General features: G+C 36.7%; 3 protein-coding genes across 5 annotated transcripts; 2 read left to right on the top strand and 1 right to left on the bottom strand.

Moving 5' to 3' along the window:
• The first annotated feature begins 300 nt into the window (after positions 1–300).
• LOC146550721 (F-box only protein 6-like) lies at positions 301–6245 on the top strand. 2 transcript variants are annotated; one of them, XM_085259970.1, is made up of 7 exons: positions 301–618; positions 713–974; positions 2319–2568; positions 2660–2771; positions 3563–3658; positions 4953–5088; positions 5173–6245. In XM_085259970.1, exons 2-7 carry the CDS (start codon positions 861–863, stop codon positions 5317–5319), a joined length of 855 nt encoding a protein of 284 aa, XP_085116096.1. In that variant the 5' UTR covers positions 301–618; positions 713–860; the 3' UTR covers positions 5320–6245. The 2 variants fall into 2 exon arrangements, with proteins under 2 accessions (XP_085116096.1, XP_085116095.1); XM_085259969.1 differs by having other exon boundaries at positions 301–974.
• A 103-nt stretch (positions 6246–6348) lies between these two features.
• Positions 6349–8129, top strand: LOC146550722 (F-box only protein 6-like). The gene is made up of 3 exons (XM_085259973.1): positions 6349–6457; positions 6952–7084; positions 7154–8129. Exons 1-3 carry the CDS (start codon positions 6363–6365, stop codon positions 7295–7297), a joined length of 372 nt encoding a protein of 123 aa, XP_085116099.1. The 5' UTR covers positions 6349–6362; the 3' UTR covers positions 7298–8129.
• A 1361-nt stretch (positions 8130–9490) lies between these two features.
• LOC146550723 (cell division control protein 42 homolog) lies at positions 9491–14441 on the bottom strand. Of its 2 annotated transcripts, none has more exons than XM_085259971.1 (6): positions 14116–14436; positions 13435–13584; positions 13273–13345; positions 13063–13172; positions 11491–11688; positions 9491–10628 (listed from the first exon to the last, which is right to left on the bottom strand). In XM_085259971.1, the coding sequence occupies exons 2-6, from the start codon at positions 13537–13539 to the stop codon at positions 10539–10541; spliced, it is 576 nt and encodes a 191-aa protein (XP_085116097.1). In that variant the 5' UTR covers positions 13540–13584; positions 14116–14436; the 3' UTR covers positions 9491–10538. The 2 variants fall into 2 exon arrangements, with proteins under 2 accessions (XP_085116097.1, XP_085116098.1); XM_085259972.1 differs by lacking the exon at positions 9491–10628 and adding an exon at positions 10719–11320 and having other exon boundaries at positions 14116–14441.
• Between the last annotated feature and the right edge of the window lie 709 nt (positions 14442–15150).

Below are 15150 nucleotides of genomic sequence, written 5' to 3' on the forward strand. Positions count from 1 at the left end.
AATGAGTGATTTCTCTTCCAGTGAAGTGAAATCCTGGAATTTCCTTACCTGGATATTTGAGCATGCATCAAGACTTGTATACTACAACATTTTAATTATTATTAATTGTTATTATTTTTTTATCATTCATTATTTACTTTTCTAGCATTAAAAATTATATTTAAAAAATATTCCAAGTTGTTTGAAAGCTGGAAAAAGAAATACCTTAAAACTTTCTTACAGTATATATGAAATAAGCTGCGTAAATTATTTGATAGAAACGATTTGATGAATAGTGTCTATTTGCTGTTCGAAATTGTTCATTTAAAAACGGGGGAAAATCCCCGGATGACCCATAGCGGAAGTCTCCGTCAAGAAGGCTTAGAAGAGTGTTAGCTAGGTATGTTTTCCGGAGTATCCCCGGTGTTTTACGGTATTAACATAATCAGTCTGTGTTCTTCAGTTACTGCGTGCTAGAGAGTGCAATCACAGTGGGAGTGACTGTTGTGGACGAACTACCTTTGTAGCATTTTAGAGCATAACCCCGCCTATGAAGGGCGACTCGAATGTCTCGAGGTAAATACCACCGCAACTGACAGGAAGGGCAACGTAACATGAGAGTACAAACCATGTATTCCCGTAAGTGATTACTTTGACTGTAGAAATTAAACGAGTCACTTGTCGTTGGTTAAATTTAGTCTTGTAACATTATGACTTCTAATCTATAAAACAGTTGGACCTTATCTCTAGCTGCACTTCCGCGTTGTCGGCTACAAGTGGGTCAGCACCAACGACGTTAGAAAAGACTTGTTTTTAGAGAAGACAGCGAGGGGGGTATAGTAACATCAGGCTACTTTACAGCCCTTGGTTCGTCGCAGGGCATGAAGAGGAAAACGAAAGTCATGGGTGCAAGTCACAGCTATGGTACTGCGAGTTCAAAGTCTGGCACAAGCTACGTTGTAGCACAGCAGGCAACCTCGTCCTCGGCTCAAGAGGTGAGTGCCTTACTGGACTTTTAAACACAAGGTAACTGCTGAATGAGCTTTGTCTATGCATGTGCTGTTTGTTGTCCATCAGCCAGCAACGGAAAAGAGCAAAGTGATAAAGTTCAGTTCAGGTTTATATAGTGTCAGTTTACAACAAATAGTTGCCTCATTGCGCTTTATATTGTCAGGTAAAGACGCAGCAGTATTGGAGAAGGAAACAAGGGTACTCAACAGACCAATCACAGGGTTTTGGGGTTGCCCCCTAGAGACGTGAACGCCAGGTTACAGAGTTTCAAATGGGTTTGCAATTCCTTTTCTATAATTCCTGCTGAACCATAAATCTGCATTAAGGAGAAAGAATGCAAAATATAATGAAATATTGGTGAAACTGGCCCATCCAGTGAGTCAGATGGGATCCTTTGATGTCTTTTATTTTATCTTTTATATTCCCTGAACAATCGCAGGTTTTAAGCTAAAATGGTTTTGGAATCTTGTAGGTAAAGAGGTGCAAAGGTTTTGCGTCTATTGGCACAAATGTAAAACTTTTGCAGAGAGGATTATGCATCACACTGATGTGATCATCATCACATAATGACTGACTCAGAAACATCTTCAGATTTGGAGAATGGAAAAAGTCACTTGGATGAGTGATGAAATGATTGTTCCCAATAAAAAAACAATACATCCAGATGAAGAGAATTAACTAGGATGTTGTTAGCTGGATGGTTGAACTTGCATCATAACAAATAAAGGGAGATTTGTGTCACTTAAACAAGCAACATGGCCAACTTGACATTTTTTACCATCTGGGGAACCTTTTCTGATGCTTAAGTCATCAGTAGCTGCCTGTCATCAGAAGAAAAAGAAAACAATCATAGCACAACAGAACATTTCTTTTTTTTTTTTTTTTTTTTTTTTTTTTATAATTCCAGTCTAGCAACAATCCTTGTGTAGAAAGAAAAATACATTCAGAGGCAGGGTTTTGTCTGCAAGACATACACATCTTTGGTTTCTAGGTTTTGTGATTAAAACAGTTTAAATAGTTACTATTTCAGTGCAATACAAAGGAACCTCATTTAGAAGGAATGCAAATGTGCTTTATAGCCACCCTGTGAATGAAAGTTCATGAATGAAGTGCTTGAAAAGTTAATTTTTTAAAAGCTTTTGTTTTGTTCTTTTTCTTTTTTTTGTGTTGTCTGTGGAAATCAATAATATTGTAAAATGCTGATGTAGTTCAAATGGTGAGATTATGTAAACAGCTGGGACTATTGATCCAGGTGCAGTGATGGAAAACTAAACTAATTTTTCAAAGCTCCACCTTATCAATGCTTTTTTTGTTTTGTTTTTGTTTAGTTCTTCCCTGTTCCTCTGGAGATCCTGGAGGAAATCTTCCTATGTGTTCCGGCCGACCAGGTGGTTCATGTTTGTCGGTTGGTGTGCTCACAGTGGAAAGAAGTGGCTGACAGTGAATCTTTATGGAGAGTAAGATGTAGAAGAGAAGGATACAACCTCTGTGATTCTTCCAAAACACCTGAAGACTGGAGGTTATTTTACTTCTTATGCAAGAAAAGAAGAAATCTCCTCAAGAATACAAGAGGAGAAGGTCAGAATCCTTGAAGCTCAACAACCGATTTGAAAAACCTTTTTTGTTTAAAATAAGATGCAAACTTTTTCTGTGTTTCTTTCTTTCCTAGAAAACATGGCAGGTTGGACAATAAAGAATGGTGGTGATGGGTGGAACCTAGAGGACGTTATGGTGGCACATCCAAATGAAGTAGTCAAGAAAAACTTTGTGACCTCTTATGGGTGAGTATTTACCAGTGGTCCTCCAAAAAATAAATGACCATTATTTTTATATGCTTAGTTCAAATGATGTACAGTGTTCCCTCGTTTATCGCAGTTTATACGCTCTAAAGATAATCTGCGATGGGTGAAATCTACAAAGTAGTGAACTGTATATTTTACAATTGTTATAGATGTTTTAAGGCTGTAAAACACCTCACTACACACTTTATACACTTTTCTCAGACAGGCATCAACATTTTCACACGTTTCTCTCTCGTTTAAACACTCTCAAAGTTCAAACCTTCGTAGAAAAATAAGTCCAGTATTGTAGAATAAAACCAAAACCCTGTTTTCAGGGCCAGAACATGAGAATAGAGCAGCTGCGAGAGAATGCAACATTAATGAATCAATGGTACGGAAGTAGAGGAAGCAAGAAGAATGAGTTGAGTAAAGTTTGACTTATCTGACTGTTTGGTTTCAATTAATGCATTTTATAATCCTTTGACGTCGACACTGTTGTGTTTTGTGTTTGTTGTCTTCTGCTAGCAAAGATTTATGTAAATTTGACAAGCTGAACGCATTCTGTACTGTATAGGAGACACGCCACGAGATTGATTGATTGATTGAAAATGGTCTACAGCCAGTAAAAAAAAAGAAAAGAAGAAGGATAAAAAGGAAAAAAAACATGTAAAATTGCACCAAAAAAACTCTGCGAAACAGCGAGGCTGCGAAAAGTGAACTGCGATATAGCGAGGGACCACTGTACTAGTATTAAATGTTAAACTGTTTTAAAATCATGTCTGTTTTTGCAGAATGTGCACAAAGGAGCAGCTAATTGATTTGGAGAAGGAAGGCTACAGCACAGCCTTTATGGATAACCTCCAACCACACATCAAAATATCTGATTGGTGAGATGAATACACATGACATACTAACAGTTTGTTAGTTAGTTCCTTAGTTAGTTGCAAAAAGCATTTAATTACACTTTTTAAAAGCATTTAAAATGTACATTAGGGTTGTTAAAATCATACTTTGATATTAATCAATACAAAAAATATTCATTTGCAACAGCATTGATACCAACAGAGCCATCTGGGCCTTCTCTAGCTGACACACAACTTTAAACAGGACCAATGCAGACAGTCAGGCACATAGCTCCTCCTCTCGCTGATAGATGAAATGGTAAATCCTCATAACACTGAACAAAACTTTTCAAGAATTTCGAGAGGTTAGTAAAGCTCCCGTTATTATAAATGCATACGTTAACACTAACCATTTCTCTATTAGCAATTAACTGATAGCTATATTTGCCATCTGTTATTATTAACCTAGCTGCTAGCGGACTGTAGTTAGATTAAAGATGAAAAATGACTGCAGGCTGAATGTGTCGCGGATGGAAAATTGAGATGTGACAGTGCGGATTACGGACACATGGAGAACCGGGCAGGTTGCTGTCTGTGCAGAGGAGCGGGGAAACTGTAGTTGAACTGATCACAGAGTGTGGAGAACTAATCTGAGCAAAAAGAGTGAAACCTGGAGCAGAGCAGCCGAATCATACAAGTGTGGGCTTGAAGAGCAGCACTGAGGATGTAAAGAACTGCAGACAGAAGCGGAGCTGTGTGAACATTGAATGAGAGAGAGACTGCAGGCAGATGTGGACAAGATAATAAGCACTTCTACTTTTGCAATAGTAGAAAAGTTCATTTTTAAATTTTCAATATAGGTTTTCTATACAATAATTAAATTATTTAGATGTTAAGTATTGTCATGTTTGTTGTGGCCTTTGGTTTATTAATACATTCTTAAATATTTCTCGATCTGTAATGAAATTATCTAAATCGTTTGTAAAACAAATAATATCTCTAAACTTGCTTTGCTAAATTACATTTTTTGGGACATGACTTCTTTGCAAATAGTTCTGTTGTTGTGGCATGGGGTCAGAATTTTCCTGTTGATATAGAGAATGGTGTTGAGATAAAGTTTGAAAACCCTACTTTGTGCAAAAAATTTGCACTTAACAAAAACCTTTAGGTCATGCCCAAAATAAAAGGTTTTTTAGTTTTTGAAACCGTGGAACTAAACAAAACTTACTGATGACATATAGGAATATATCCCTTTTAAGGCTTGAATAATAAGAGAGAAAAACGTAGCTTGATATGATTGGTGATCCCTAATCTTTGCACAAATACATCCTCGTTACAGGTATGCACCACGATGGGATTGTGGATGTGAATATTCAATCCTTGTGCAGTTGCTGGATGCAAAGCAGAAGGTTATCCAGTCCTATGCTCCTGATACTGTTTTCTTTGATCAGTGGAATGATCAGGAGTGGAATCGGGTATGTACAAAGTGAAATTTAATAAAGTTTAGTAACAGTGCAGAACCCACCAGCATATTTGGTTTACTGATATTTATTTTTCAGATGATCCATGTATTCCGGGACTATGGACCAGGAGTGAGATACATTCATTTTAGGCATGGTGGCAAGGACACACAGTTCTGGGCTGGATGGTATGGAATACGTGTCACAGACAGCAGCGTTGAAATATGTCCAGCAGTGAACACGTAGCTTGTTGGAATTTGTCCAGTTCTTCCATCCTGCATTTGCCTGCAATTGCACATTATCTTCTTACATCTCACTGACCATCTATTCATGTTTCCAGAGCTATAATCTCTGTATGTGCACAAGTTTTCCAGTGAAAAGCTATTTTCTTTAATGTTTCACACAGAACACCTTAAATAACACCTTAAACTTGCTTTCTGTGATTGTCATTGTGATGTCAATACTGAAGATTACAGAGTATTGTTTAATTTGACAGGCTAAGTACTATTTCATGTACAAATACATCTAAAAGTTTACCCAAATTCAAAATAAAATGATCACTACCTTGTAGCTGGATTTCAGATTTTCATGAGCCCATCCATCCATTCTCTTCCACTTCCTCTCTACTTTTCAGGTTTGGTTCCTCTCAACTTTTCATGAGCCAATATTTATCAACATTAAAACAAAAAATGTTTGGAAAATTTTACTTTGTGTAATGATTTGTAAGATGCATTTGTATAATTTGATTAAATTAAACATTTTGTGTTCTCCTGTAATTTTTTTATTTTATTTTATTTTATCTGGAAAATTTCGGGTATTTGTGAGAACAGCTACTGCTTCAGACATAAGAACCCCTCCAGTTTCATTGAACAAATAATATGCAAGTATGATTTATATTTGCATTCTGTTGTTGATGTAGGGTGAATGAGTATTCAGTGATTTATTGTGCACCTTGACTTGTTTGTCCGGAAGCCAGCATGTGACTTAATCCATATTTGCCTTACACATACTTGCCTTTACTTTCCATTTTGTAGTATGTGAGAACTGGATATAATTATGTAAGCTTAAATGTTAACACATGCTTAAGAGGGAAACTTGAAAGCCATATACTATATAGCACTATGTGAAATTTGAAAACAAAAATTAAAGTGTATTGTTGTGTTTTACGGTTACTTTGTTCTTATATTTTTTATTTCCTGGTCTTGACACCATATAGAGACCAAGTGTCCTGCTTTATTAATGTGTGTGTGCACATTATGTAGCATGAAAACCATTTTTTCCCCCACAGAATGTGCATAAAGTCACAGCTGATTGACTTGGAGAAGGAAGGTTACAGTCCATCTGTTATGGATCATGCCCAACCAGATATCAAAATATCTGATTGGTGAGAATAAACATGGGGTCTTTAACAGACTGCTTATTAATAACTAATCGTATTAAAGAAAAGTAGATGTAAGCAAAATGATTGACTGTGGAGAACATTTGAATACAGTCCGCGAGGAATGTTTCCAGTCCCTTGTTGAATTTATGCCATGAAAAATTGAGGCATTTCTGAGTGGCCAGTGAGTGTAACTGTTCACAAGTAAGGCCATGTTCCATATAAAATGGGAAATGTCATTGGATAAAAATGAAAAGCACATGAAAATAACACTAATGTAAAAAAAAAAAATTACAAAAAAAATCTATTTCTCAACCTAAGTACTATGTAATTATCAGTTTTTGTGTCATTAGAGGTTTTTGAGGTTTAAATATTAAACATATGGCTCACCAGGCACAGTTTGTACTCATAAAGTTCAGTCTAAGATGAAATGATTATTGATACATGTTTGTGTATCCAATCCAATGATTTTTTTTCATTGGATTGTGTTATTGATTTAGGATTCTTTCACGTTTCGACTGTGGCGGCAGTTATGATATCCGGGTAGAGTTGCTAGATCAAAAGAAGCAGCTTATTGAGATCTTTTCACTTGAGACTATTTACTGTGGCACAGGACGTGAAGAATGGAAACAGGTATGACAACAAAACGCTTGCATGAAAACCCAAGGACAACTTTTGTCTGACTGATTATTTGTTTTTCAGATTACCCATGTGTTTCATAAATATGGACCAGGAGTAGGATACATTCGATTTACACGTAGAGGGAGGGATTTAAGGTGGTGGAAAGGACATTTTGGAATTCACATTACTGGCAGCTCTGAGTTATTTCCAACACTGGACACATAGACTACAAATGTAGTCGGTGGGATTCATTTAACATGTGCTTACTAACTTTCTCTGAAATTATACTAATCATGTTTAACTTATTTAACCTGCTTTTAATTTAGATGTTTTTGCATCTTAAACCAACAAAATGGATAAAACCGTTTTTTGACTGTTTTATATTGACAGTTAGCATCATATTTTGACAGTTTGCCTACAATTGCGCATTATCTTCTTACATCTTACTTATCATCCATTCATGTTTCTGGAGCTATGACTAATATATGTGCACAAGGTTTGGAATAGGAAGTTTTGTATATGTGTGTGTATATCATCCTGAGACGTTATGGTGCAATGAGAAGCATGACTTAATGTAGATCTGAAAAGCTATTACCTGTATACCCTGGTTTGAGAAAGTGTTTGCCCCTTCCTGATTGAGCATGAACCACCTTTTTAAGGTTATGCCACAATCGGATTGAAATCAATACTTTTACTAGGCCCCTCCAAAGTGTTCATTTTGTTGTTGTTTTAAGCCATTCTGAGGTGAACTTGCTGGTGTATTTTGGATCGTTGTCCTGCTGCAGAACCCAAGTGTGCTTTAGGTTGAGGTCATGAATGGATGGCAGGAGATTCTGTTTCAGGATGTTTTGGGAAATAGATGTTTTGGTAAATTCATTGTTCCATTTACCACACAAAGCCTTCCAGGTCCTGAGGCAGCTAAACAGCCCCAGACCATTAAACTACCACCACTGTATTTTCTTGTTGTTTTTCCGTTGTGATTTCTTGTTGTTTCTTTATGGAAATGCTGTATTACCTTTATGCCAGATGTAATGGGACACCTGAAATTTTCAGGCATTTATAAAAACATCTACTAATTCAGACACAAGCACCTGAGTTTTACTGAACCAGGAGCCAGTTACTTCCACCGAGTGATTGGTTTGCTTTAGACTGTCTACACAGTTATTGGGGACAAAACCTGTCCTTTTGGCTATATGAGGTTTCTGTCAAATAATGTGCAAATATGATTTCTATACGATATGTTTGTATTCCGTTACAGATATGAGATGACTGAGTATCCAGTGATTTAACCCTTTCACGTATAGTGGTCGCTGCAGCTATTCAAAGGCTGTTTTCTTGTATTTGTGTCAGTGTTGTTTCTATACTTGCACATAAACCACTACATTGGACACTGATGTGTCACTCCATACCCTGCCACCCACTGGCTGTTTAATGTTGCTATACCTGTATGACATGTTTCGTTGTAATTATTGTTATTTCACACATGAATTATGACAACCTCAATCAGGATTTTTTTCTTAAGTATTTTATTCATCTTTTCATGCCTAAAGATGAATAAAAATACTTGTGAAAAAATGATGATTGAGGTTGTCATAATTCATGTGTGAAAGGGTTCATGTGTACCTTGACTTACTTGTCTGGCAGTGTGACTTTGTTTACATTATTGCTACAGCCCTAAACCAAACCTATGCATTTGCCTTAAAGATACCTGCCTTTTGTTCTTTCCATTTTGTAGTGTGAGAACTGGAAATGATAATGTGAGCTTAAATGTTAACACATTAAACCATATACTGTATTCATGAAAGTGTATTGTTGTGCTTTACAGTTACTTTGTACCATGTCTTTTATTCCCCCACCAGTGCACATGCATAAATCTAAACAGGCTTGTAGAAAACATTTGAAACATTCTTCATGTAATGTAGCCACAGTGACTACAAACTCCACAATGGGGGATCTCTAACATCACCATATTTTTGTGCTGAGGTTGGTTAAATACCAAAGAGCTATTGCAATTCCTGAAAAAAAAAAATACAGCTTTGCTCTCAGGCTTTTTGAACGTTGTGTCTGACCTTTCCTTCATATACTTTAAAACTTGGGTGAGAACATATTTGTAGTTGCATGAAGGCGTCAGTGGCTGATCTCATTATTTGAGGCAATAATGCCTCAATAATGAGATTATCCTGGGTTTATCTGAATTCTATTGTAATACTTTAGAAGTGTTATTTGGCTCACCAACGATAGAACTATGTTTGCATTGACCTGTTGTTCCTTATTGATAATAAACATTTGTAACAAAAAATGACTGAATAATCAGTTTTGATGTCTTTGGTAGTTCAAACGTATGTATGTGTAACTATAGGCAGGTTCTCAAGTTTGAACCATCTAATAACATGACAAAATGAAATATTGAAAGTAGGATTTAATAATCATAATACTGCTTTATTGTGAACCTTTATTACAAACAAAAATACAGTCCCAACTTTGTGAAATTGAATAAAAAATAAGAGAGAAATATATTCTGGTTAATGTGATTTCAGCTAAGGTTCTTTCAGTCTTTCATTAGTGACATACAAATTTTCAGTCAATAAGTTACGAGTTACTTTCACTATATTTACAAATTAAATTCAAGCCCACAATCTAGGAAGGGATAGTCAAAGGCAATAATTATCAGTTAAGTAATTTAATAACTTCTACAGGATCTCAACCTGTTAATGGTGCTGCAGTTTACAATATAGGTCACTGGCCAAACATTAGGAGTAGTTACACTTCCACAAAGTTTAACTTTACCATCTGTTGATGATCACTGAGGACATACATCGTCTCCTTGATGCTTGTCAGAAAAAGCAAATGACTTGGATATAGTTGTACTCAAACTCATAGTAACAGTGAAATAGATTTTCCACTTTTATCAGACCGACGATAAAAACATACCCAGAAGTTCCATATTTCTTTAGGTTTCTTACATTTACCTTAAGACTATGTTGAGAAGATTAAGTGGAGCTTTCCCTAAACAAGCATTTTATGACAGCAGGCTTTACAGTATGTTGCAACTACAGACACCCAAGTAGTAAATCAATGCAAATTTATAACTTTAAGGGAATTTATTAAAGCTCTATTTTATAGGACTCTTGAAACAGGAGCTCTATAAAAATATCTTTGCATAATCACTTCTTTTGCAAGGAAACCTCTGCAAAGATAACGTGGCCAAACCAAAACATTACTTCCAAGTGTTCCTTAGAATTTTCTTAAGTGTCAGCATTCAGTGTTCACATTGTGTACAAAATTTCAATGGCATCAAATTATGACAAAGTGTATCAGTCTTACACAAAGTATGTTTTAAGGTTAAGTATGTGAGAAGGCTAATATTTAAAAATATCTCAACTTATAGTGGAATGTGCTTGTGCAGAAAACCTCTTCAGTACTGTTAACCTAGATTTGGAAACTGGTGTGAAGACTGCTGCGAAACTTAGAGCAGAACACATTTACGTCTTTTCTTAGGTTCAGGTGGCTCCAGGGCAGCCAGTATTGCCTCATCAAACACATTCTTTAATCCTTTCTGTGGAAACAAAACATTAATATTCAAAACAGAGCCATTTTCTGGAAATATGCGAGCGCAAAAGAAAGCTGAGTAAAAATGGAGCATGGCAATCAAAATTTTCATTTATTGAAATAACATTATACAAGTCTCCCCTCGTGATCAAGTTGTCTTAAAGACAAAAGCCTGTGAAAATTTTGATGCTGCAGTAGAAAAAAAAAAAAAAAAGATATTACTGTCAAAGACAGTAGCACTGATGCTTAAATAGGGTACAACGGATGAGCTCAATGCTAATGTAAGGGAATGTTTGCTTAACAAAAAAAAAAACAACAACAAAAAACCCCAACAAAAACAAAAACAACCCACCACCCCTCAAAGACATGTCAGGTTACACAGACTCGTCCGCAAGGTGAAGAACTAAAGATTGGCACCATCGTCAATAGGCAGCATGGACAATTATTGAGATTAGTTGAAAAGAAAGCACACATGAAACAAAGGAAAAAGGTTAATGGGTACAGAGGTTTAAAGTTTGAAAGAGCATGGGGCTTATTTTAGTAACAGACATTTGTTTACAATGAATGAGCAGCATACGATCGAGAGGCAAAGCAAGATTCAAGAAGACATCAGAACAAGCAGCATTTTCTCTTTCTCTGAGTTTCGGGGGGCTCTAAAGCAGCTAGGATAGCCTCATCAAATACGTTCTTCAATCCCCGCTACAGCAAGAGGAAAAGGAAGAAGAAAGACAGGTACACAGTGTTAGATGGGAGTTTTTAGGTAAGTGGTGTTAGCAAAACATAAGCACTTCTACCCATGTTAAGAGATTGCATTCAGAAACATGCTTGTTACAGCAGTTTTTAGTGTATTGTGTAATGAGAGATCTTACCTGTGTTAGAGCAGAGCACTCAACATATTTGACTGCCTTAAGGTCACGAGCCAGCTTTTCTGCTGTCTCAGGAGTGATTGGCTTTTGTTTGTTCTTGGCTAACTTCTCCACTGTAGACGGGTCATCACGCAAGTCAATCTGAGTGCCTACCAACAGGAAAGGGGTCTTGGGACAGTGGTGAGTTATCTCAGGAACCCACTGGTGGGGAAAAAACAAAACAAACTCATCAAAAACAGGGATCTACAGATTATTTTACATGACTGCCAGAAAATGCACTGCATTTTCATAAACTTTTCTATTATTGGAGGACCACAGAGAAAAAGAAACCCACAAACTAACCAGATATTTCTACAATTCCTAAAATTAAAATAGGCACTTTCAATTACTCCATTATTTTTACAAGGGGTCGTCACATTTTAATTTGGTCCAAAATTGACTTAGCATAGATTTTACACCTGCTGTTAAAGTCCCATTTATCCAGGCTTAGAACCAGCGGTAAGAGTACAGTAGTTTTAGACCCCCTAAGGCCGGGTTTTGTGTCTTCAGTAGAGAATGTGTTAACCAAACCATGTTATCTTAATTTTCACATAACATGTATGGCTGAATTACATACTACAACAGATTGTAAAAGATAAAAAAATAAATAAAATACAGTCTTGAAATCACAGCACAACATTGTAACCTAGTTCACTGACAGAAAAAAAAACGAAAGAGAACATGTGGAACACACAGAGAGAAAAAACAAACAAACAAAGCATGCATACATTAGGTATATATTTGCATATTTCACATTTCATTAAAATTAGTGCGTGTGACTGAGCTGCATGTGTATGAACGTGTTGTGAGGTTATGTGGAAATGTGAGGCTCTATTCAGTCCAAATTGATATTTTTACAGGATAGAGCGATAGGGGGGGAAAAGCTACAATAATAAAACTAGAACCATCACTACTATTGCTAAACTATGCTCGTCATAACCTTGGACACCACGGATGGCTCAGGATGATCCTCATTAGAAGTAGCCATGGTGGCACAGAAAGGGTCAATAATGGCCAGGGTCAAGCAGTGTTTCTGCTCTGTGTGCAATAAATCTTTCTTTTATCTCTAAAGTTATTGCATATTGTTTACAATTCTACTTATCTAGACCAGTTAAAGTTGTTTTGGGCGGCCCTCACATCCTATAGTGGGAGGCCACTACATGAGGGTTAGAGGTATTGGTCTAGTGGGATGTTGGTGAATCCATATCAGTGACTTGGCATTTCTCCCCACAAAACCTGTTCCAAAGTGATCAAAGTATAAATTATCCAGCAACTGAGAAAAGAAAGAAAGAGAGAAAGAAAGAAATGGGAGGGAGCAGCAAGAGTTGTCTGGTCCTTGAAACAAACAAACAAAAAAAAAAAATCCCCCCAACCTCTTTTATTAGGACCATTATCTGTGGTAACATGATCTGCTTGTTGTCTTTGTCTTCATTATCAGTATTTCACGTTCTTTACTATTTTGACCATTTTGGAATTTCTCAGGTTACGGGGTTTCAATAACCAAAAAAATTCTGTATTTAGAATAAAATCATATACCTTTTCTTTCACATTCTCAAACGAGGAAGGTGAAACAACTGAGAAACACACTAAGAAGACATCAGTCTGCGGGTAGCTTAGAGGTCGTAACCGGTCATAATCCTCCTGACCTAAGGAGAGACCACACACATACACATAAATAATTTACCAAGAGACAGACTAAATAAAACTAACACATTTAACTAAAAGTGGAACTAAAATGAATTGTACCTGCAGTGTCAAATAAGCCAAGGGTGTATGGTTCACCCCCAATCATTACAGTTACTGCATAGTTGTCAAACACCTGCGATAGAATAAGTTACATGTCAGAATATTTTGAACCACGATGCACATTGAAGTGAAAACATTTATTTTTTGTTTGTGAAAACTTACTGTTGGTACATATTCTGAGGGGAATTTATTGGTGGTGTATGAAATCAACAGACAGGTTTTTCCCACTGCTCCATCACCCACCACCACACACTTGATAGTCTGCATCTCTGTGCTTTCTGAAGCTGCTGGCAATCACGTTTATCACGTTACCTGCAAGGAGGAGGTGACAACTGACGAAGGTTAGGCCAATATTTAATATTTTAGACACCTAGAGACAATATTAAGCTATTAAAATGTTCTGTCGTATCCACTGCGAATAACTTCTTAATGAGACGATGGAACCCAAGTAGAACAGCGGAGTTTTCTAGAATTAAACAGCTAAGAGTCACACCCAGCTATCAACAACATTGTCTGAAGGCTAACGTTAGCTAATGACTTGCTTACTCATTTAAATTACCTTCCCACGTTTAGTGTATGTAAACATTTTTTTAGATTAGTCACAAAATGTGGCGATAACTACTTAAATAATTACTGGCAACTGAATCATGTTTGCGCATCATTTAGCAAACTCTGCTAACGCAATGCTAACTTGTTAGCTAGTTTAGCAGCCGGATAACGTAAGGGTGTAAACAAACGCTCCATTAGTTTCTATGAGGTCAATATAGAAAAGCGTAGTTCACAAACAAAATCGGACGACTGCACAACTTCCCAATATGCCAGTTACATGTTTTAGCTACGTACCCGTGTCCCTCTTGTGTCACTGCTAGCTAACGTAAGCAGTCTGTTTCGCCGGGCGTTGGCACCAGCGAGCAAAAACTTGGTACAGCCAGTATGCGAGTAGCGACTTCCACTACGACTTTCAAGCGAGACGGAATAATACCGGACAACAGTTTCAAAGTAAAAAATTTACATGTTGCTACAAAACCCATTCATTGTAAAAGCTAGTTCTCTAAACCTGAAAGTAAATTTTTTTTATTCTAAGGCGTTTTCTTTGTATATAGGTTTAATATGATGCACGAACTCTTTTGCATGACGCTTCAAACGTTCCTTTCTGTGCTTTTAGACTGAAAGGTGACTTCCTCTCACGTTGTTATAAGATACGTAGTATCTTGAGACGAGGTTAAGCGCGAGGTTCATGCTGCAGAAGTTATGATGTCATCTTCTTAAATTCCTCTCACCTTGTATCCCCTCCCGGTGGTATTGTAAACTTAACACAGTATCCGAATGACTTCATAAAATTTACATGTGATTGTGATATGCGTATGAATAAGAAGATTATTATATTTATTTAGCATCGATTTTGCTACGAAAATTGGAAATCAGAGCAGTGATTAATTGAAATGTCTTGAAACATACATGAAAATACAGAAATAATGGCAAAACAGAGGTTTTGCAACACCAGTGAGCTTGAAAATCAATATTTGATATATCCACCTTTATTATTCAACACAGCATCAACTCTTTAAGGCAAGCAGTTTCTTTAACCAGCCTTCATGAGGCTAGGCTTGTTGAAGGACATATAAAGCTCTTCTTCGGATTCTTTGGATATTGGCTGCCTTTTGTTGGCTGTTGCCAATCAGATGCTTTGGTGCCCAGTTCTTGTGCAGTTCGTTAGACCTCAGCCTTTTTTTTTTGAGTTTCCCCTCCACAAGAATGACTTCTTGACACAAACCCTTCCACTGAGAACATTTCGGATGAGGCTGAAAGTCCAGATGCATTACTCAGGTCCTGTACCAAGTTTTTGCAATGTTTTTTTTCTTCTTTTTTCTCATTTTG

The sequence above is a fragment of the Mchenga conophoros genome, linkage group LG20 (assembly GCF_057382185.1).
Source record: "Mchenga conophoros isolate Kocher_MC1m ecotype Shallow Benthic linkage group LG20, M_conophoros_male_GT1.1, whole genome shotgun sequence".
Lineage (NCBI taxonomy): Eukaryota > Metazoa > Chordata > Actinopteri > Cichliformes > Cichlidae > Mchenga > Mchenga conophoros.

Bases quoted from the DNA above. Each gene is read 5' to 3' on its own strand.
- LOC146550721 (XM_085259969.1), top strand. From the start codon at position 861: ATGAAGAGGAAAACGAAAGTCATGGGTGCAAGTCACAGCTATGGTACT. The intron at 2,569-2,659 runs GTCAGAATCCTT...TTTCTTTCCTAG, and splicing joins CAAGAATACAAGAGGAGAAG to AAAACATGGCAGGTTGGACA. The intron at 5,089-5,172 runs GTATGTACAAAG...TTTATTTTTCAG, and splicing joins ATGATCAGGAGTGGAATCGG to ATGATCCATGTATTCCGGGA.
- LOC146550722 (XM_085259973.1), top strand. From the start codon at position 6,363: ATGTGCATAAAGTCACAGCTGATTGACTTGGAGAAGGAAGGTTACAGT. The intron at 6,458-6,951 runs GTGAGAATAAAC...TTATTGATTTAG, and splicing joins GATATCAAAATATCTGATTG to GATTCTTTCACGTTTCGACT. The intron at 7,085-7,153 runs GTATGACAACAA...TTTGTTTTTCAG, and splicing joins GACGTGAAGAATGGAAACAG to ATTACCCATGTGTTTCATAA.
- LOC146550723 (XM_085259971.1), bottom strand. From the start codon at position 13,539: ATGCAGACTATCAAGTGTGTGGTGGTGGGTGATGGAGCAGTGGGAAAA. The intron at 13,173-13,272 runs GTACAATTCATT...GTCTCTCCTTAG, and splicing joins TGGCTTATTTGACACTGCAG to GTCAGGAGGATTATGACCGG. The intron at 11,689-13,062 runs GTATATGATTTT...TTTCCCCACCAG, and splicing joins TTGAGAATGTGAAAGAAAAG to TGGGTTCCTGAGATAACTCA.